At 40.4% G+C, this 23215-nt stretch overlaps 1 protein-coding gene across 8 annotated transcripts in view; it reads left to right on the forward strand.

Annotated features, from left to right (window-relative positions):
* Window positions 1-23215, forward strand: part of LOC109484487 (probable voltage-dependent N-type calcium channel subunit alpha-1B) — a 157441-nt gene that overhangs the window by 35238 nt on the left and 98988 nt on the right. For all 8 annotated transcript variants that reach the window (XM_019787757.1, XM_019787759.1, XM_019787761.1 and 5 more), the window contains exons 5-7: window positions 3294-3399; window positions 16939-17078; window positions 22772-22869. In XM_019787757.1, the coding sequence (XP_019643316.1) occupies window positions 3294-3399; window positions 16939-17078; window positions 22772-22869 (344 nt within the window). The remainder of the gene's footprint in view (window positions 1-3293; window positions 3400-16938; window positions 17079-22771; window positions 22870-23215) is intronic.

A 23215-nucleotide genomic window follows, 5' to 3' on the forward strand; every position in this document is an offset into this window, starting at 1 on the left:
CCTTATTCAAAATATTTCCAGTTTTGCTGCCCTGAAATCGCATTGGATGCCATTAAAGAGGCCAGAAATGTTCAGATGATCTAGCGATTGTCAAATCGATTGCCATCCTATCTGGGTCATTGTTCCCGAGTACGTCATACCAGAAGGTCACGACAATGGAACTGATGGACGGTCATGACGTCAGCAACGTACGTGCGCGCTGCATCATGGGTGGGCGGCGCACCTGTCGTGGCTCACGTAAACGAACGGACTGAAAACGTGGGCTAAATGCACAAATGTGCAAATGCACAAATGTGACCAAATGTGGTCGAGAGGATAAAAACATGAGTATTGCATACTGGAACGCTATATTTTAATGCTAGTGCTGGGAGTCTATATAATACAACAATACTATATACTACCTACCATCTACTGTTAGTTACCCTTTCTTCTCTCTTTTTGAAACATCTGGAAACATCATTACATAGTTTGTCTACTATACATTCGTTCTTGCATATTATTATTTCTATGTTACTGCAAACTTTAATGACAAGACATGGCGACGGCATACTCAAGATTTAAACTTATTTTCATGCCGCCACCAACGCAGAAAACAATACATAAAGCACAGAATAAGAAGAAAAAATGTACATTAATAATTAAATATGTGTAAACAAATGACCAAAGGTTTCCATTTCAAGTAAGACTGATAGGGGTGTTGTGAATATAAATATTACAAAAAGGATTATAATTACAAAGGATTAAAAAAAGTTTAGAATCAGTCAAAAATGTTTGCACACTAGTAACATTGTCATAGAATCAAGGCTTTGGATCAACGGTGATTATTGGCACCCAGTACTGTCGTGGTATATTGTATTGTTGTCAGTTATGTTTTTCTTTCATTGACTACCAGCACCCCCCCACACACACACACACATGCAAACACGCACGCATACTTATTAATGAGAGAGAAAACCATGTAATGTGTAGAATTACCTAGATGAAAGTTAGGCATTCTAATATAGGCTAAGGTAGCTATAATTGAAACGGTTATATCATTCATTTCATCGCACGTAGCTAAATGCGAACTATCATCGAATCTTCTTTCAGAGTCAGTTTCATTCCATGCACTTTGTTTATATCTCTCCACTGTGATTGGACCAAGTTTAATATCGAGCCCGCATTTTTGGTCGCGTGGAATTTCATCACACGTCTAGCGGTGCGCGGTGCCGTGTAATATTAGTGTCACTTGGCCCTATCCTCGGGTGAACCCTTCATAATAGATTCTGCAATGGCCAGCCGGGTCATAATGAAATACCTTTATTGTACATTCATGCCACGACGGGCTAGGTACAGGTCAAGATATAACAGACACATAACAAACGTATATAGCAAATTGGAGACAAAAGATGCACTACTTGACTTAGACATACATACATAAGGAACATACAATGATACTATACTAGGCTAATACAAAGTGTTCTAGTCACTGAGCTAATATAGAGGGGTCAACTTCTTCTCGCTTTTTTGTACAGTGAAAAATGTGGAAGCAGATCATGTTTGTGATACAGGGTTTGTCTAGACGCATCAAAAATATTTATCATTTGCGCTTAGGTGTTCAAAGTATGGGAACTTGATATAATTAAAAAGGACAGATCTCTCATTAGAATATAAAGTACAGTCTAAAATTAAGTGTTGTCCATCTTCTATTCTATTCATGTATAATATGACTCTAGTATATTGAATTTGGACACCTCTTTGTGCTCTCTAGGATCAGTTTGGTCAAACTCAGGAACTGCACCGAAATTCAGTGAGTTCAGTAGAGTTGCCCCTCCATAGTTTGCTCTATCCTTGGATGAACTCTGGATAATAGATTCTGTAATGGCAAGCCGGGTCATAATATGACTCTGGTACATTGAATCTCGACACCTCTTTGTGCTCTTTAGTAGCAGTTTGATCAAATTCAGGAACTGCACCGAAATTCAGTGAGTTCAGTAGAGTTGCCCCTCCATAGTTTGCCCTATCCTTGGTTGAACCCTTCATAATAGATTCTGCAATGGCAAGCCGGGTCATAATATGACTGTAGTATATTGAATCTGGACACCTCTTTGTGCTCTCTAGGATCAGTTTGGTCAAACTCAGGAACTGCACAGAAATTCAGTGAGTTCAGTAGAGTTGCCCCTCCATAGTTTGCTATATCTTTGGTTGAACCCTTCATAATAGATTCTGCAATGGCAAGCCGGGTCGTAATATGACTGTAGTATATTGAATCTGGACACCTCTTTGTGCTCTCTAGTATCAATTTGGTCAAACTCAGGAACTGCACCGAAATTCAGTGAGCTCAGTAAAGTTGCCCCTCCATAATTTGCTCTATCCTAGGTTGAACCCTTCATAATAGATTCATGATATGACTCTAGTGTATTGAATCTGGACACCTCTTTGTGCTCTCTAGTATAAGTTTAGGAACTGCAACGAAATTCAATGAGTTCACTGGAATTTCCCCACCAGAGTGCGCGTAAAATTATTTTGCTAAACAGTCGCGAATCGCCTGCAACAGACGTTTTCTCCCTCGGCCTCCCCTCAAAGCATATTATGCTCTGAAGTTTTTAAAAACTAAAATGTAACGTTACTATTTTTTTTACGAAATGTATGTCTTGTATAGTAGAAGGTAGGCATTTCGTCGGTCTTAGAAGACCATGAAAGTACTTCATCTACACCATGTACTTATTCTTGGTTTTGCGCTTAAAGCGCCTCAGTTCTGATGCGAGTCTCTGTTTTTCTCTCTCCCCCCCCCCCATGTAAGCCCTTCTTACCTGTCTTGTATGTATGGCATACTGTTATGCGATGGCAGTGCGCGGTTGCATGCCGCAAACATGACTATATTACATGTTTGCCAAGGCGTGGCCACAGGCAAAAGCTAGCGCGCTTTCCTGCAGCAATATAATACCCTCTGGGGACTTTCATAATTACAAAAGAACCCCCTTTTACATACGTTGCAGTTTTTTTCTCAGCACGGTTTATTCAATTTATTCTGGTAATTTTGTATGCACATACCGATACCCTTTCTATTTGCATAGTATACAGTTCTATTTGCATAATATACAATATTATATGACATGATTTCGATGCACGTTTATATATATATATATATATATATATATTGTTTGTGGTTTGAACGTTTGTTTAGTTGTCCTGTGCATGTGAAGTCTAGTTTGTCTTTGTCTTGTGTTCGTATCGTCTTGTGTTGAATCTTGTGTTTGTTGTTTATGTTTACTTTTATTTATCGCACGTTCCTTGACAATAATTTTCCTCACGCCGTTTGAGTATTTTATTCTCCTCACTATCATGGCGAACTGCGTAGTTCTAGCGATGGAAGATCATCTCCCAAACAAGGACAGGACTCCGCTTTCCATCAAACTGGTAAGTCCAACAAGTCCACCGTTTTTTTTTCTTGTATAGTCTTGTGCTGATGTTATCCTTGGACAAGGATTGGTTATGCTATTGTATAAGTTGTAATTACTTTGGTGTGACTTGATCAAACTCAGAGCAAAGGCTGACACATTGGGTGTATGTAAAAGTCACACTTTGTACATTTCACAACGAAATCAAAAAGGCACAATTTTACTTTTTTTTCTGACAAAAAAAAAGCAATCGATGCAGCAAAACAGCAGGAAAGTTCTTCCTGAAAAAGAGAGTCGATTGCCGATATTGGGGTACAGGCCAAAACAGCCTCCCGGTTAGAACACTTTAGACACCCAGAAGGTTTTCTCCTACATTTCTCCTCCAAGTCTACAGTGTCACTGACGAAAGGCTGTGGGTACTACCTGAAACTTCTGTCAGTTTCCAAAACCATATCCAGTTGCTTGAGTAACTGTTTTTTGGCGTATCAGAAAAGCCTCCCGGTTAGAAAACTTTAGAATTATTCACCCAATATCTGCTTGGAGAATACGTCAACCGAACTACCTGTCCTTGTCCAAGGATATTAAGTTTAGCCCAGAGATTGTGGTGTGTGGTTGTGGTGCAGTCTTGTCTTTGTCTTGTCTTGTCTTGGGTCTGTCGGGCTGCTGTCGGCCTTTCCTTGACTTCCTCCTCCCCACGCCTTTCGACTACTTCATCATCTGTACGATCGTGGCAAACTGCGTCGTCCTGGCTTTGGAGGACCACCTCCCGAAGGACGACCGGACACCCCTGTCCGAACAGTTGGTAAGTCATGCTACGACCCTCACCTACTCTTCTGTCCACCTGCAAGAGTCACTACATACCGGTTTACAGTACTATGGGCCTTACCTCTGGAACACTCTTCCGCTACAGCAACGACAACTCCTTAGTCTCTGGACTTTTAAACAGATCATTAGGAATGCAATTTGATCTAGTTGATGTTCTCGATGTTATATTGATTAATTGTTCTATGTACGGTGTATTTGTTGTGTCGACTTGCTGATACACTTGCATGTGTATATCCGTGTTTTTATACCTCAGATTTGCCTCTAGTAGTATGGGCAAGGAAGTTAGCCCCTTTTCTAACCCCCTTGGTTCGTGTCGCCGCTGTCGCTTTTGACGTTTTTGTGTAAACTCCAGGTCCCTCTCTCAGGACAACGTCATTGTTTGTATACAAATATTATGTGATGTTTTGCTCATCGAGATATTATGGGATGTTGGCAAGCCATCTTTGGAAAATGTTGCAACGCATTAGCTTCAGACGTTGAGTGGCCTCATTTTACGAACACTCGCGTATCTTTCATCGTTGAATCTTGAAACTCACACTGTATGTACAGTGTGCAGTATACGAGAAAACACGTGAGCTACATGTATGTACAAAGCAGCTAGAATTTACAATCATGCTGATTCAACCGTGGTTGTTTTTCTATACTTAGTCCGGCCCTAATTGGCAAGAGGCGGTCAGTAATCCAGTTAAAGAGACAGCCAGTGTCTGCGTACCAAAAATAGCCCCTATCGGCTTGGCTCTTAAGTAGATACAATATATTTCGTGTCAATTTAAATTTGGTAACACCGCTATCATGATATTTCTTTTTCTCGGAACTTGTAATGACTTGATGAAGGGCAAGGTCATAATTGGGCGCATGAGTTGTACTCAGTACGTGCCTTTAATGATAATCATTTATTGCAAATTCATGTCCGAGGGCTAACTGCGAGTACAAAGAAACATTTGGTATAAGAACAGGCAATTAATACGCATAGAACTACTGTTAACTTCTAAAAAATACTGGATTTGACTCATTTTTTGAAGACAGAGGAAGACAAAAGATCCCACTTTTCCTGTAATTTGTAGGTTTTCGGATGTTAGGAGGAGAGTAGTTTTCTTTTCATTTGTATATGTGTGAAAGTTTAATAGGGTTGAATTTTGGAGGTTGCGTCAAAGATTTCATTTCGTTCATTGCTACAGAGAGTACAGTTTGAGATAAATCAATGAGGAAGAGTGGGAGGGTGGACCACATGGGATCGCCAGTTTCCTTTATCATACGTCAACCCATTCGGTTTTCCTTGTGGAAATCTTTTTCCATTAGAAGGCAATAGAAGTAGGTTTAATAACCCGTGCATTGACGTCAGTTTACCCACTAAAAACAGCTAATGCTGATGTTTCATGTTGTAAAACAGACAACAAAATGGATTTGACAGCTGATTTGTGGTAGTTCATTGTTGACCATAACACTGACAAAAGCTTATCTTAGAAGTTCATTTGTGTTAGTACAAGTCATCATGAAACAAGTTTGAACTGCTATTGCCAACACAAGAAATTGGACTTACCCAAATTTTCGACTGTGCAACTCCAGCCTTGATCAAGGAATAAGCAATCCACCGCTTCCGTGACGTCACGCAGATAACACACGTGACTCCGTGAGCAGTGGATCATAGGTTGCAGAAAGTCTGTGGCGCCCCCCGTCACTTTTGATTGATGGCTGTAATGCCCTGAGACCCTCGTGCAAAAAAAGTCTGACACAAGTTGATTTTGTAAACGGAGAAAATGTCAACGAATGTTAGGATATCTGTAGAGTGACGACATTAAGTAAAGAGACTCTTTCTACACAACCAAGTCTTTTATTCAGCCGACGTTTCGGTGACCGTCTGTCACCTTCGTCAGGGCAATTCTGACTGGTTTACATTGCACTGCAGCACACCAGAGTCCCTTGACTCAGTGACTTACCAACCTGATGAAACTATTCACGGGAGTGACGACGTTATTTTTCTAAAGATTTCCAGTTCAAACTGGGTAGTCCTGGAAACGATTGATTCCTAGTAACAACAAAAATGTAGCCTCCGTAGCAGGCTTATAGAACTGGGGGTTTGATGGTCTTCGGCTGTTTTCTGAGTAGCCCAGTTATAAAAACGGGGGTAATTCAACCAGGCCGGCTTTGTTGTCTATATGCAATCAGAAAATAGCACATAAAAGCTCCGAAAGACCCCGAAGACCCCCAGTTTTTGGCATGCCATGCCATAACAAAAATGCCTACGCAGCAGTTCTTTAGCCGTTGACAGAGCTGGGCACCGCACGTAAATGTGGAATTTATCTGGATGGAGAATCAGTCCTCCAACCGTTATCTACCCTGGGCACATGTTACGCGTAGGCCGGGCTGATTTTCGCACAAACTGTGACTGATACCGCGTCTGGAGAAAAGTACTAGTGTGCTTGAGCTGAACAAGTCGAATTTTCTTATAAATCATCATGTTCCGTATATACATACTTAGAATATGCAAATAATTCCAAAATCCCGCTTCTAATTCGAAGTGCGTTTGAGCTGAAAAAGTCGAATTTTCTTATAAATCAGCAACAATTGTCACATAATCATAGAAAAAATCACGTATACCTAGAATATGCAAATAAGTCCAAAATCATGTTTCTAATTCGACGACGTTCTAATTCGATGGCGTTCTAATTCGATGGCGTTCTAATTCGATGGCGTTCTAATTCGATGGCGTTCTAATTCGATTGCGTTCTAATTCGATGGCGTTCTAATTCGATGATGTTCCAACAGTTGTCACATAATCATAGAAAAATCATGTATACATAGAATATGCAAATAAGTCCAAAATCCTGTTTCTAATTCAATGACGTTCTAATTCGATTATGTTCCCCCCCTGCAAAGTACGAAATTGAAAATTTCCTGCTTATTTGTTAAGGTCTACACACTTGTTTAGGTCTGTCACATAATCATAGAAAAGAAAATCATGTATACTGAGAATATGCAGAAATCCCGTTTCTAATTCTAATTGAATGACTTCCCCCCTGCAAACTACTAAATTGAAAATTTCCTGCCTATTTGTTTGGATCTAGACTCACAAAATGCACACATGGGAAGGTATTTTTATAATGCTCAAAATGGCGGATAAAATTATATGATTCGCCGCCATTTTGAATGAGTTTGATATTTGCCTAGTACACAGAAAGACGTTTCAAAGCGGATATATATCTAACCCACGTCGCAACAAATTCGTTAAAATCGGATGACTCAATGCGTAGCTTCCCTCCATATTTGCTCTTCACATTTGTTTGTTCCCGTTATCGGAAAGGGAAATAAAGAGATGCATGAATTCAGACATTAAGATAACCACTAAACGTTCAGACTTCCGGCCGCCACTGTATTTCCATGCACTTGACATACGCTTCCCTACATACAAAACGCGTAGATATATTCAACCAGGCCGGCTATGTTGTCTATATGCAATCAGAAAATAGCACATAAAAGCTCCCAAAGACCCTGAAGACCCCCAAAACCTAGCCGCGGCGACTGTTGCAGGGCTTCTCTTGCTTGCAGTCTTTTACATTAGCCCTAACAACAGGCTAATGTAAAAGACTGCAAGCAAGAGAAGCCCTGCAACAGTCGCCGCGGCTACCCAAAACCCTGAGTTTTTGGCATGCTATGGAGGCTACGGGAAGCTCAGGTTCGTACGAAGCACAATGAAAGAGAACTGATTTCGCATTCTAGTCGGCAACCGTGGACATAATAGGCGTACCGACGGTGGCATCTGTCTGTGCTGAACGCCTTGCGGACCTGGCGCTTTATGAGAGCAGGCAGACAGGGGCGTGCGGATGGGTTTGGCGGCAGTAATGACAGAAGTTATGAGGAGAGCAGCTTTCAAAGCTGTCTCCGGTCGACGTTTAGCACGGCCTTTCCCGCTACTGACGCGCTTATTGATGTCGTTTTTTCTTCTCTCTCTCTCTCTAGCTCGCCACCTGCGAGTTCAAATCATTAGATAGAAAGGGGTGGACAACGATAGAGCAGTAGAAAACAGTAGCCTCCATAGCATGCCAAAAACTGGGGGTCTTCAGGATCTTTGGGAGCTTTTATGTGCTATTTTCTGATTGCATATAGACAACATAGCCGGCCTGGTTGAGTTACCCCCGTTTTTTAGAACTGGGCTGATGAGAAAACAGCCGAAGACCACCAAACCTCCAGTTCTATAAGTATAAGCCTGCTACGGAGGCTAAGAAAAGAGAAGGTTATGAGGAGAAGAATCAGGTGCAGAATCTCGACTTGCTCGATGATTATATGCAAATGACCATCCTCGCGTCCTCAGTTTGATGCAAGATGAGCCTCAGCACGCTTTTGAAGTTTCATGTCCAGGCGATGATTTTGTGTCCTGCAAATTTATGAATCTCCAAGCAGATCCTAGGGTGGCAAATTGGCCAGGCAGTATCCATTGGCCAGAGAGTGCCCAATACGCCACCCAAGGGTGCATTGGACCTTCTCTGGCTAATGGATACTGCCTGGCCAATTTGATACTGTCTTTTGCCACCCTAGGATCTGCTTGGAGATTACAAATCTATGATGTTGAGAAATTCGAAAACACGCCGCTCTACACACGACCAGTCTCCAATAATATCAAAACGCCTTACGGTATACCGATTACTAGTATAATGTATATGAGGGATGTATATGTCGCCTGTCTTGTCAGTTGCAATTTGTAATTTGGACACAAACTCTTGGCAATTCAGGGAGCTTTATCCCTGCTGTAAGGCTTTCAAAATTATGATGTTTAGAAATGAAAACAAACTGCTCTACATACGAGCACAGTCTCCAATATTAAAACGCCGTACGGTATAGAGTGAACCAGTCAGAATTGCCCCGAGGAAGGTGACAGACGGTCAACGAAACGTCGGCTGAACAAAAGACTTGGTTGTGTAAGAAAGAGTCTCTTTACTCAGTCTCCAATATCAAAATGCTTATTTTATTTTATTTTTTTTTAAATTCAATTGTAACAAGACAATACATTGGCCACCCAGGCAGCATAGCTGATTTCGGGATACAAAAATTAAACATACGTAATATAACATACTAAGCTAACACTTACTACATTAAGCTAAAATCAATCAATTAACAATACAAAATTAAAACAGACTTAAGTACAGAGTATAATAAAAGTGGAGTGTGGCTAGAGCATAACAAAATACCGTGGAGTGTGGCTAGAATGTTGAGAAGCGGCTAAGCTTATCTTCTCAAACCGTACTGGCGGCACCACGCCCAGATGAACAGAGCTTGCATCTGCACGCTACCGGCTTCCAGTTAGATCCACTTCCCGCCACCTCGCGGCACACTTCATTTGGCTGAGCGCTCAAAGCCAGGCCAAAGCTGCTGGCCGTATGCGGATCTTATCAACACTTGATTTACCTACGATATGTGTGGGTTTCCAGGAACCGAGGAAAGGCAGCCTTCCTAGTCTCCACCAGACTCCATTTGCAGGCTGATAAATAGTAGAAATTGGCCTAATAAGGGAATATCATGGGCAGAGGAGATGGCCGCCATAGAATCTGCAGCTTGCCGTAGATGGGCGGATTACTTTTATACCTTTTCATCGTAGCGCCTTTTCATCGTAGCGACTTCTCACAGACTCCGTGCAGGCAAGCTGGAGATTCTATGGCGGCCATCTCTTCTGCCCATGATATTCCCTTTTTAGGCCAATTTCTACTATTTATCAGCCTGCAAAAGGAGTCTGGTGGAGACTACAGCCTTCCTAATATGCATGGGCCTTGCAAAATATAAGAACTGAATTCTGTTGACCACGATTGCTCCGTATTTTTTAAAACTTGGTTTTAATAGATAATGTTATGCTTTTAGCCGTATTTTTAATGCCGAGAGCTCTTCGTTCTTTTGCTGCATTTTATCTTTGTAACTTTCAACAAATTTCATGTCTGTGTACATGCTAGTCGATTGGAATAAACTGAACTGCGTGGAACTAGAGAAGAAAAATAAGAAAATACAGGGGAAGATAAAGAAGGCCACAGTTGATTTACCTACGATATATGTATGTGTGCCTTTCCTCCTACCATGCATGGGCCTTGAAAAATAATGGAGTAATGCTGAGGTAACAATTCCCACACGGGGTCCGGCCGGGCAGCTTTTGGGAACGAAAAGTACGATATAAAAGACAACAAAACACAGAAAAGTTTTTTTAATAATAACCATGGGCACTATTTCTGTATATTCTTGATATGAATTGTTAAGTTTTCGTTCGTACAAACAGCCCGACTAGGCCCCGACTTGGAAATGTGACCTAAGCATAAGAGAAGAAAAATAAGAAAATACAGGGGAAGATAAAGAAGGCGTTAAAAACAAGCCGCAGGGACGACGAAGCTGTCAGTGCGTGTGAGGTTCTTAATGCAGGCTTTGATCGCTGAAGCAGCCGCGGCGCAATGCAGCCCCGGGGAACGAGAGCTGTCAAGTCTGCACGTGCCCAGAATACGCTGCACCTGTTGCAAGCAGTGACGTCATCGCCCATAACTGTTCTCTGTCGGCAGAACGCACTGCGCTTGTGTGAAACCCGTAATCACCCCATCAAACTCCTTTCAAGCCGTACCCGGAAATTCAAGCCGTACCCGCTCAAAAATTACAGCCGTACCCGGAAATTCGTGCCGTACCCGCGAAAATTTCAAGCTGTACCCGGTAATTCGTGCCGTACCCTGTACTTTTTCGCCGTACGGTTGTGTATGTATGAGGTTGTGTATCGTTGCCGTACAGGGTATTTAGACACTTCTTCCGAGTGACTACGCACCGGGGCTGAGCGATATCCGCCATTGGGTACGGCGAAAAAGTACAGGGTACGGCACGAATTACCGGGTACGGCTTGAACGGAGTTTGACGGGGGTGCGTAATGTATTGTGCAAAACACTTCGGCACAATATAAGGTCGTATCTGCGAATATAAGGTTAACATCCCGTCTGTAGTTTCCAAATGTTGTGTCGGAAAAGATATCGTCTGCAACAGGCAAAATTTTGATGTCCACATATATGGTGACAGTAGTCTAAATCCCTCCTATTATAAAATTGCAACATGATGTAACCCAACACCATTCACCATGGTGAGAGACAGTCTGGGCCAGAGGTCAGTGTTTGGAACGGAAGAAGAGGAAACTGAGCAAAAACAATATGTTTTCCTTTGGTAAACATAATAGTACCCTCCCTATCATGTGTATCGCTTACATGAAAATCTACTGATCGACCGTCAGCCCTCTATTGGTTTTCTACATGGAATCACAGATTTAACCTGCCCGTGACCACTAGACCAAGCTTGCTAAAGCCTCACCTTCGATCGACACACTAAAAAAAAAAGTAAGGGCCGGGAAAGGAACCATTTTGAGCGGTCGTTGTTCCACCTCCAGATACATGTTCTGAATCATAGATTTTACAGTCAGTCTGTATTCGTCTAGTTGGATGGAATCAGAACAACCGTGTAAAAACTCGATAATGAGGGGCCATCAATTTTGTAGGTCGACTGGGAGAAATTTCGATTCCAGATGCCATGACCTGTTTTTAACGGCGAGCATTCAGGACCTTTGGCCAGAGCCTGTAGATCAAATTTCATTCATTTAGAAGCCAATAGGCGCAGCAGATTTACATTGTGTACATGCTGGTAAATCAAGGCATGGTTTTGGACAGAAAAGCGATATTTGTTTTCAGTGTATCCCAATAAAAGTCCACTTGTATCGGTTTGAGTTATGTCGATAGCGTTAAAATGTCGGCAATAGGGTCACGAATAATATGGCTTGACTCATTGACGAATGACAATCTTGCTCTCCTCCTCTCTTTTCTCTCTCACTCACTCATTCGCTCACTCACTAACTACATGTAACTAACTCGCTCACAAACTCACCTAACTCCCCACCCACCCACCGACTCACTCGCTCACTCACCCACTCACTCACTCACTCACTCACTCACTCACTCACCCACCCACTCACTCACTCACTCACTCACTCACTCACTCACTCACTCACTCACTCACTCACTCACTCACTCACTCACTCACTCACTCACCCACCTACCCATTCACTCACTTACCCACTCACTCACTCACACATACACACCCAAACTCACCCACCCACAAACCCAAACATTTGCTCTATCACCCTACCATTCTCCTGCTCACAGCATCTTACTGCAGTGCTGCGAGCGACCAGATGAGATTTCCCGATATAAAAGAAGCAAAGCACATGATATAACTCTTCCTCCCCGCTGTAATATATGCCGTAATATCCCCCGGTTCTGGGTGTCGCCTCGGCAGAATATCTTGGATCAAAGCTCATTGAAATGTAGCGCACCGTCTTTCGGCGTCATGCTTACATAAAAGACGTCTGGCTGCCAAGGAACAAGAAGACGTGTCGAGCACAAGAAATTATTTTGTCAGAATATATTTTTCGAAAATCAAGACAACGTTGTCTTTCAACTAGCGGCTCCATGGCTGTTCTAGGTTTGACGCCCTGGAGTTTTCGATCAGGCTATGAAAGAACTAACTGCCGACAAGGATCTATTTATGTTTACCGACGGAAAACATATTGTTTTTGCTACGTTTCTTCTTCTTCTCCAAACAGTGGCCTCTCACCTGACTGAACCAGACTGTCTCTCACCATGGTAACTGGTGTTGGGTTACATAATGTTACAAATTTATAGTAGGAGGGATTTAGACTCCTGTCTGACCATATATGTGAATGTGCTTGAGTAAGAATTAACAGAGCAGGCCATATGTGAAGGCAAATATTACGCGTTGGCTTTGCAAATGTTACTTTTCTAGTCAGTATTTTTCGTAACAAGACGACTGAATCTGAGCAGGTTACATGCAAGTACCCCAAAAATGTCTTTAATTCGCGATCGTATGTCGATCGCAGGACGAGTTTAACCGATCCTTGGTCTAATGCCAACAATAATTCGTATTTTCCACCGTTAAAAACTGCAGCTCATTTTCAGAGAAATCCAATTTTGAAACATACAGTTCCGGGCAAACTACATTTCCAGCTCTGCGTAATCACAATGCTCCTTGCAGGGCTCGAAATTCATTTTGGGGAAGCTGGTGCACCCAACCTAAAAAATTGGGTGCACAAAAAATATTTAAGGTGCACAATATAAAATAAATAAGTAGAATGTCAGCAAAAACTATACGTTTCAGAAAAGTACTATAACAATGATTGCATAATTTTTTTGACACTTAAGATGTTAAGAATAAAATATAATATGCTGTAACTACTATACATTTAACATCTTTACATATGTTAGACCTATTAAAATATTTGGGTGCACTGGTGCACCCAGAGAAAAAATTGGGTGCACAGCTCCAAATTTGGGTGCACTAAGGCGCACATGCAACCAGTATTTCCAGCCCTGTACCTTTGAAGGTGTCGAGTTCGAAATTCGGAGTACGCCGTCACCCGGGGAAATAGTGATTTATTTCCGATCAATTATTTACATTGCTAAATGGATTCTGAGCCGGGCACGTTTGATGCGGTAATATGCTTTAGCTGTTCAGATGAATGGCTCAGACACGGGTTCGTTAACCCTGGACAGTAGATCTAGTCTCTGAATAATCTAGAAGTGACAGTTTTCATGACTATACGCGATCAACCATTGGATGTAAGGCCACACCGGCTTGATTTTATGGATGACATCCACGCGCGCATTGATTTTCGCCTGTTCTCAAAAAAAAAGAAAAAGAAACACGGGTTCACGAACTTGGGACAGTAGATCTAGTCCCTGAATAATCTAGAAGTGACAGTTTTCATGACTATACGCGATCAACCATTGGATGTAAGGCCATGCAATTGTATGGATGTCATCCACGCGCGCATTGATTTTCGCCTGTTCTGAAAAAAAGAAAAAGAAACACTGGTTCATGAACTTGGGACAGTAGATCTAGTCTCTGAATAATCTAGAAGTGACAGTTTTCATGGCTAAACGCTATCAACCATTGGATGTAAGGCCACACCGCCTTAATTTTATGGATGACATCCACGGGCGTTGATTTTTGCTTGTTCTCAAAGAATAAAAAGAAACACGGGTTCATGAACTTGGGACAGTAGACCTACCCCCTGAATAATCTAGAAGTGACAGTTTTCATAACTAAAAGCTATCAACCATTGGATGTATTAGGCCACACCGCCTTAATTTTATGGATGACATCCACGCGCGCATTGATTTTGGCCTGTTCTAAAGAAAAAGCTTAAGATCACGTCCTCCGAGGTTCTGGCCTGGCTCTAGGCCTGGGTAAACCATGGTAGTTAGCGACAATACGTAGCCGGGCACCCAGGCTACCGAAGCTCCACGACTCAAGAACTCAGTACATACCTACAGTGCCGATTCATAAATTCCGGAAAAGGCCAGCATGTACCAGCTTGCCGTGTATGTCACAGTATGTACTTCCGCGAATTTACAATACTAGCTCTGTATTCCTGTGGTTTAGTAGACTTTTTATTTTTGACCGTATTTTTTTACTCGCCCGCGCGCACTAGTTTGGGGGTCTTCAGAGGATGTCATCCATAAAATTAAGTCGGTGTGGCCTAAACGCGATCAACTATCGGATGTAATCGGTAAATGTTGCCTGGACTGGACCAGACTGGGCGGCAGGATAGCCCGACAGAGGTGTTGTAAAATCCACCGGTCTAGACTCCAGTCGTCGTTTTGATTGGAAACCCGTTTTGCAGACCGTGCAGGGACGTGTAAATATGACTTAGACCCGCGAGTTCTCTATATAAAGAGGGGGAGGGGGGACGTTTATTCCTTCAATAGGGGCAGCAAGAGATCGGCCATTTTTTCATGCCTAATGCTGAGGCCACAATTCCCACACGGGGCCCGGACGGGCAGCTTTTGGGAACAAAAAGTACGATATAGAAGACAAGAAAACGCAGAAACTTTATCAATGAGAATCATGTGCACTATTTCTGTATATTCTTGATACGAATTTGTAATTTTTCGTTTGTACAGATAGCCCGGCCGGGCCCCGGTTTGGAAATGTGACCTAAGCATAACACCGCTGTCATATTTGACTGCCCCAAACCGTCTCTGTTGATTCAATTTTGATAGACTGGAGCGGCGCATTCATCCAAAATATCTCACGGGATGTGAGTCGACCACAGTACAAAGCCGTAAGGCCACACCAAGTAGATTTTATGGATGACGTCCTTTGGAGACCCTAAATCTAATGCGAGAGGGCGAAAAAAAAACCAAGAAGGGCCCTAAAAAGCAAGATGCCTAGATTAGAAATATACTAAGAGACGACAAATGTTAAGACACAAATTGAATGAGGTGACACAGTGTAACAAGCAAGAAGTCTTTTATTCATCACCAAAACAGCAATAAATCAGGTGGAACAGCAGTTGTCGTCTTGTGCTTTGGGGAGATAGATGGAGCGGTCAGCAAGTTTCTTGTACCAAACTGAATTCCTAATGGAAGTCATGATTTCCTTGCTTGATGCTTCATGAGCTTTGGTCCGTACAAACCTATTTGCGGCACTGTCGTGACTCTTTGGTCATAGTTACAGGAAGCGGAATTTCTTTTTTTTCTAGGAACAGGCCAAAATCAATGCGCGCGCGGACGTCATCCATGAAATTTACTTGGTGTGGCCTAAGAAAAAAAACCTTACGCCGCATAGCTCTACTTCCGCAAGATAATTAGAGATCGAAGTAGAAGTCCCAAAAGATGATCCTAACGTAATAACTCTGTTAATGTTGGCTTGCAGTTTTACTGTATCTTACAAGGCCAAGGACGAACTAGAACGCTTGTGTACGCACTTCTAGCTCATTAGAATTACGAGCACGTTCAGTTACTATAGAATGCCTTTTACTTCCACTTCTTTTAACTGAAAGTTTTTTTTCGCTGCTTCTTCTCTTTTGTGTTTTTCCATTCTTATCATTACTATTACTTATCTTGCATTTTTGTTATTAGGAATTCATGAATTCATTAAATCTCATCCAGAAAATCTTGATTGTTAATATTATGTTGCAAATACAATAAGGGATAACAGAAGATAACATCGTTGTTCAGTCCCTGTGTCCGGCATACCTTCCCTGTCCTTGGTGCTGAACATAACATCAGTAAAACCATCCCTCTTAGTAATGCTTTTTTATCCTTGTTATTTACTGCAATTTTCACCAGACAATAAGGCTCAGGAGAACCACTCACATGTTATATAAGGGTTACAATAATGTGAAGACGGACTTAGACTTTAACAAAATGTACCTAAAATCCATTTCATTCGCTCTATGTTATATGTAAGAATTCTACTTTTTATTCTTGTGGTGTCAAATAACCATTTTTTCCGTCCGTCATTTTTCTAGGACCTCACGGAAACGATATAACAGAAGACAACGTTATTGTACAGTGCATCTGGAATATGTTCCCTGTCCTTGGTGCTGAACATAACATCAGAGTAAAAACAACCCTCTTTCGTCCGCTGAATGTTCTATCTTAGGCTGAGATCACATTTCCAAACCGGGGCCCAGCCAGGCTGATTCGATTAACGAAAAATCATCAATTTATATCAATAATATACGCAAATAGTTCCCATTATTAGTTTTTTTTAACTTATTATTAACTTTTTTTGCGATTTGTTGTCCTTTATGTAATACTTTTCGTTCCATTCGGGCCCCGGCTTGGAAATGTGACCTCAGCATAAGAACAAACTCTACCTCTGTATACTTGTGGTGTCAAATAACCATTTTTTTCGTCCGTTATTTTTCTAGGAACTCACGGAACCGTACTTTCTGGGCATTTTCTGCGTGGAAGCCGCCGTAAAGATTATCGCCCTGGGCTTTGTTCTACATAAAGGGTCGTACTTACGAAACGGCTGGAACATTATGGATTTCGTAGTCGTAGTCACTGGGTAAGTATAGATCAATCTTTTTAATTTCATACATTATCATAAAGCCCATACATAATATTGTCAGATTTAAAAAATATACGTTCAATCATAAAATCATTATATATATGAAGGTTAGCAGATCAACTCTTAGCATTAGATACGTTCATGAATTAGGTACGAAGCATAAACGATTTTTCGCAACGTTTCCTCCGACTGAAAAAGGCGAGGTGGTCTGTAGACTTTTAGTTGTTTATTGTTTTGTTTATTGGTTTATTTGTATCAACAACAGCATGACTGGCAGCCGTGATGTACAACGCTGAATTCCGATGCTTGTTTACAACATAAATCATTCATAGAAGGGTCAATAATACAAACTGCACTCAATGTCTGAATCAACAGATTAAACACTTTGGCTCAATAAAGTTAGTCAACGTTTAGTAAGCACAGAAACCAAAATCGTAGCAGAGTTTACAAGCTTGTTTCAAAACTGTAGCCAGAGATAGTTTCCGAACGATCTTGTCCGCGGCCTTTGCTTAACGATTATTCGTGACGTTTCCTATGATCGAAAGAAGCGAGGTCATCTGTAGACTCTTAGTAAACGTTTAGAAAGCACAGAAACCAAAATCGCAGCAGAGTTTACAAGCTTGTTTCAAAACTGTAGCCAAGGATACTAGTAGTTTCCGAACGATCTTGTCCGCGGCCTTTGCTAAACGACTATTCGCGACGTTTCCTACGACCGAAAGAGGCGAGGTCGTCTGTAGACATTTAATAAACGTTTAGAAAGCACAGAAACCAAAATCGTGCCAGAGTTTACAAGCTTGTTTCAAAACTGTAGCCAGGGATAGTTTCCGAACGATCTTGTCGGATCCGCGGCCTTTGCTCTCTTGCAATCAATGAACCCTTCGACCGAACTCCTGACTGCACCGGACAACCTTGTACAGCTCACTGATACTTCAGCGGAAGTTTGTCTTTCCAGAAATCGTTAGAAAAACGCCACGTCTGAGGACGATCCTCTTACAGACGTTACGTTACCGATTTTTGTTTTAAATTCTGCGCAGGGCGTCCGCTATTATCGGCGAGAACTGTTACTGCAGAGGCGAAGGTTTTGGATATAAAAGCTTTTTAGCTGAACGCGCTGAAGGCAATCCTGTTTTAGCAAAAGTGCGATAAGCTTGTCTGAAGGGGACTGAAGCCTGCATGCCTGTAGAATACTCAGTGGAAAGATCGATCTACGTATACCTAACACCTTCACGACTCAAAAAGGCGAAAGTACGTTCGGGACATGATTTTTTCACAGCGGCACTGCCAGTATAGCCGAACTGAAAACCGAAGAGCCCGAGCAAAATTCGTGCCGACTGTGAAATGATTTGTTTTGTCCACAACCATTCCTTCGGGGTAGTAAACAATTGTTACCAGCCGGCCGCCTTTGCAATTTTAGAAAAGAAAATCGGATTCTGTATTTAGTACGTCGGAAAAGCTAGGGATTGTCTCTACTGTATGAACATTTATGTGTCACTGAGTTTGGAGGAACGCCATATTTAAAGGCATTTTGAAACGAAATTTCTTTACATGAAGTTACAAGATCTAGAGATTTCACGCACCAACATTCTAAATCCGTCTATTAAATATAAATATCGTAAACTGCGTCTTTGAAATTTATCTTTACTTTTTATGGAAAGGCATATAATTAGACATGCTTGATAGATCTGAGATACATATTTAGAGATAGGAAAACTAGTTCGGATCCTTATTAAATGGTTCAAACGCCGAAGAAAATTAATTATTCATGAACCAAATTTGAGCTTGCCTCATGTCCCTCAAGCCAATTATGAAATGTCCTGCTGTTCAAAAACGGTCTACACCTCAGTTGGTTTGTTTCAGCAGATATTGACATCAAGGTTCAGGGCTCTAAAGTCATTTTTGCAACCTAAAAAATTGAGTGCACAAATTTTTGGGGGGATGCACCATATAAAATAAAATAACTAGGATGTCAGCATCAACTAATTATGTTTCATTTCTAAAGTACTACAACAATGATTTTATAATTTTTCTGACACTCAGATGTTAACAATATGCTGTATACTAAACTTTGACCTTAATTTTGAGCCCTGAGGTTTGTGAATAGGTGTTGACCCTATCTTGTGTGAAAAAAAAACTTATCATTGTAGAACGTTTTTTAAATTGTATGGATACAAATTTTCACTGTTTGATTTTAGCATTCTGGAAAAGTTTGAATTGATGTTGTGCTTTCTTGTATATGTGGGTTGGTTTGCCCAAAAAAGTGAAAAAGCATTTTCACCACGATTTAGCAATTTTTCCTGTCAAGACAATGATTTAAAATTACTTCTTTTGAACAACCAACTGTTGTGTTTCATGACGCAAGACAAGAATGTGTTCAGCCAATGGAAATGGACACTTGCTATGTGATCAGTTACAAACTAAGGAGTTTTAGTACTAAACATTAGGTTGAGTGTAAAAAAATAACAAACATCTCATTAACTTGCTGTGGCCTTAAATGGTCCAATTTACTGATTGAGACAGACACAGATATGGAGCAGACAGAGTTAATTGCATTGGGAATGTCACATTCCGGGACTCATAACAGAAACTTGCTTAATGAAAAAGAAAAGGCCCTTCAACGTCTTTTGTGAGAGACAAAATTGAAAAGGCTGGGCAAATAACACTTTTTAGGATGAAAGATGGATAGAAATTACTGTAGTCCACACAAGTATATATTTTGTGTCTATCTTTGAGCTTATCATACCTGAAGTTAACATGTAAAAAGAGCTTTCATCATCTATTTTTCCTCCTAGAAAAGAGCTAAGAGTAAACATAGCAGATTATCCTGATACTGATTCTTTGAGCTAATCATATCTTAAGTTATATCTAAAGTTAACATGATGTAAAGTATTGTCATTTATTCTATTTTTCCCTTGTAAAAAAGCCCTAAGAGTAAACATAGCAGATTATTCGGATACTGATTCTTGTCTATCACATGACAAACACTGTAAGCTATTCAATCAATCAATCAATCAATCAATCAATCAAAAAATTCTTATTGATCAATCATGAACATTGCAGCTGAAGGCTGAATTGCATTTCATAGATGTACATTGTTAAAAACATTCACGGCTACATAGTCTTATAATGGAATCGAGGCAGTTGAGTTGCTTCTGACATTAAAAATATTTACATTATTAAATTATTACATCATCAAAAATATTTACATTATTTAATTATTACATTATTAAAAATATTTACATTACTAAAATTTTGCTTCATCATATTTGTATTTTACATATCAAAATTACATAAAAGTTTTTCGTAATTATACAGTATTGGCAATTAAAAAGCCTCTTCTCTCTTTCTCCACCCTCCACCTGCCCCATTTTCTAACCATTCCCTTGTGACAGAGTCTTGGCACTCTCTGATCCCTACTTTGACCAACCCGCCTTTCGAGCCTTACGTGGGCTGCGGCCGTTAACAATGTTATATAGGATAGAAAGTGAGTGTGTGGTTAATTAATTGTTTAATTATTATAAATGTTGGAATAAAGGCCTTACCTTGTCCCCACTTCCTCTGTCCACATCCCGCAACTTAAGCATCTTATATTCCCATAAAATTAACCTGAAAATAATTAATAATTAAACTAATCAAAGTTTTGCTGCTGTATTAGATTTTGTCGTTTTTGTGTTGACATTACAGATTTTTTGTTGACTCAACAAAAAGTTCAGGGACTTTTGTATGGTTTTTCACAACTAAAGAACTTTCTATCAAAGCTAAATACATGTACATGTATGAATAATGTCATGTACTGTAAATGTATTTATCCTGCTCACTACTTTGACTGTATCAACATGCAAAAGCTGTCCACCCCTACTCTTGTGGGAGTTTGGTATGCCCGATGACGTAAATATATCACCAAAATGTGCCAGTCTTTTCAGCAACAACATGGTTGCTAGTACAATTGCATTTTTCAGAAAAATTTGCAAATGTATGATTATACCAAACTCCTTGAAAAATATGCATAATTGTACCAAATTACTTGAAACATATATATATATATAATTATACCAGACTCATTAAAAGTATATATAACTATACCAAACTCCTTGAAAAATATGTATAATTATACCAAAGTCCTTAAATTTACACATTTTGACATGGGTGGTTATATATTGCAAGGGTTCAGTGACACTGATAAAATACCTGCTAGTACTAATGTTATTTCAGAGTAGAATGCATTGTAAAAATTCCAAGTCAAAATGCTATGTCACTCGCCTAATGGACATTTTATTGGATAAACAACACGTAAATTTTAGCACTTATTCCGTACAAGAAGTCACAGAAATAAATCTATTGGGAAATGATGGATAAAAGAAAATCGAAAAATATGGAGCTATTAAGAGTGTTGAGAAATGGGGCTGCAATATGTTCCAAGTACTTTGCCCACAAATTGGAAAGGAGTGGAATAAATACAGCGTCCCCAGAGCGCTCTATCATGCCTTCTTGGATGCTTCATGCGTCCCAGGGGCTGATTTCTGGTGGTTTGCCAGCATTTTAATTTGTGGGTTTGTCATTAATCTCACACAAAGATGGCTAATGCACAATCAGGTTCTACATGTAGTGGGCCTGAGGCCAAATCAATGTGGGTAACGAGTCTTGGATAATGTGCGGTGATGGTTTTGGGCTATCCAGGTTTGACAAGTCTCAATAATATCAAATGAATGCTATTCTCTGTTAGTCTATTCTATTGCACACAAAGATACAGTTCAAAGCTTACCAATCTACAAAAGCCAAAAAAATTGTAGCTAACTTTATATTCGAACAATTTTTTGTTGTTTGCTTAATATGTAATATTGCTTAAATGTTCTTTAAATAACATTGTTATAGTAACAAATTGTCGTCAATTTCTTTGAATTGCAAACTTTCATTTTATAACTGTATTCTACATAATGTCACATCAACTTTCATAGTTATCCTGCATACCATTAGACCACCACATATAACAAAACGGTCTTATCAAGAATGTGTCCAACACTTGGATATTAGAATAAGTAGTCCTTTGGGATTACTAATTCAGTATTCAATCATTTAAATTCATTTTTTTTAAAATTAAATTTGGAAGGATTATGATAGCCTGAGTGTCAGCCTTTTTAGCTTTCGTCTGCTCTCCATGATCCGCTACTGGCCAAAGCAGTGGATCGTAGGGAACGGACGAAAGCTAAAAAAGGCTGACACTCAGGCTAGGGTTATGAGATGTCGACGAAAGTTAGACATCCAGGTAACACGATACGCCAAAAATAAGTTACTCAAGCAACTGGATATGATTTTAGAAACGGTCAGACGTTTCAGCTAGTATCCACTAGCTTTTGTCAGTGACTGTGAGACCAGAAGAGAAATGCAGGTTTGTAAGCACAAACTATTGATTGATATGCAAATAAAGTGAAGACAATTTTTTGAAAGCTTATAAACCTACATTTCTCCTCTGGTCTCACAGTAAACTGACGAAAGCTAGTGGATACTAGCTGAAATGTCTGACCGTTTCCAAAATCATATCCAGTTGCTTGAGTAACTTTTTTTTGGCGTAGGATTATGACAGTTGATGTTTAAGCTGTAACATGTTATGTGATGCACTAACAAACCCTTAACCTTACCCGCGCCCTTTTGTTTATTTTCTATCTCTCTCCCGCCGCCCGCACGACCCCATGCAGCCTCATGTCAACCTTTGTCCAAAGTAACAATGTCGATTTGCGCACCCTCCGAGCGGTGAGGGTGTTACGACCACTCAAGTTGGTGGCAGGAATACCAAGTAAGTACATTCTACCTTCTTCAACTATCTTATAACCCTTGTCCTGTGGAGCATGTAATATATATTATATGGGTTGCACATACGAGTACCATATACAAATATAGTGTCCCGTATATATACGATTTGGGGGGGTATTTCTCATACAGCGCATCACACTGCAGCAAAATGCAACAAATGCGGAAGTGGCAAAAAAAAGTCAAGGGCATATGACCTGATTAAGACATGAAATTATTGAAAAATATTCTGTAAAAAATGCCAGCAGGACAAGAGTTAAGTGTTTTGTGTGTGCTGTGACGACAAGTACTTATATTCTATCATGAAAGTTCATCTGTGTTGGTAGTTAACG

Source organism: Branchiostoma belcheri, unplaced genomic scaffold (assembly GCF_001625305.1).
Source record: "Branchiostoma belcheri isolate BF01 breed outbred unplaced genomic scaffold, Haploidv18h27 scaffold7, whole genome shotgun sequence".
Taxonomy (NCBI): Eukaryota; Metazoa; Chordata; class Leptocardii; order Amphioxiformes; family Branchiostomatidae; genus Branchiostoma; species Branchiostoma belcheri.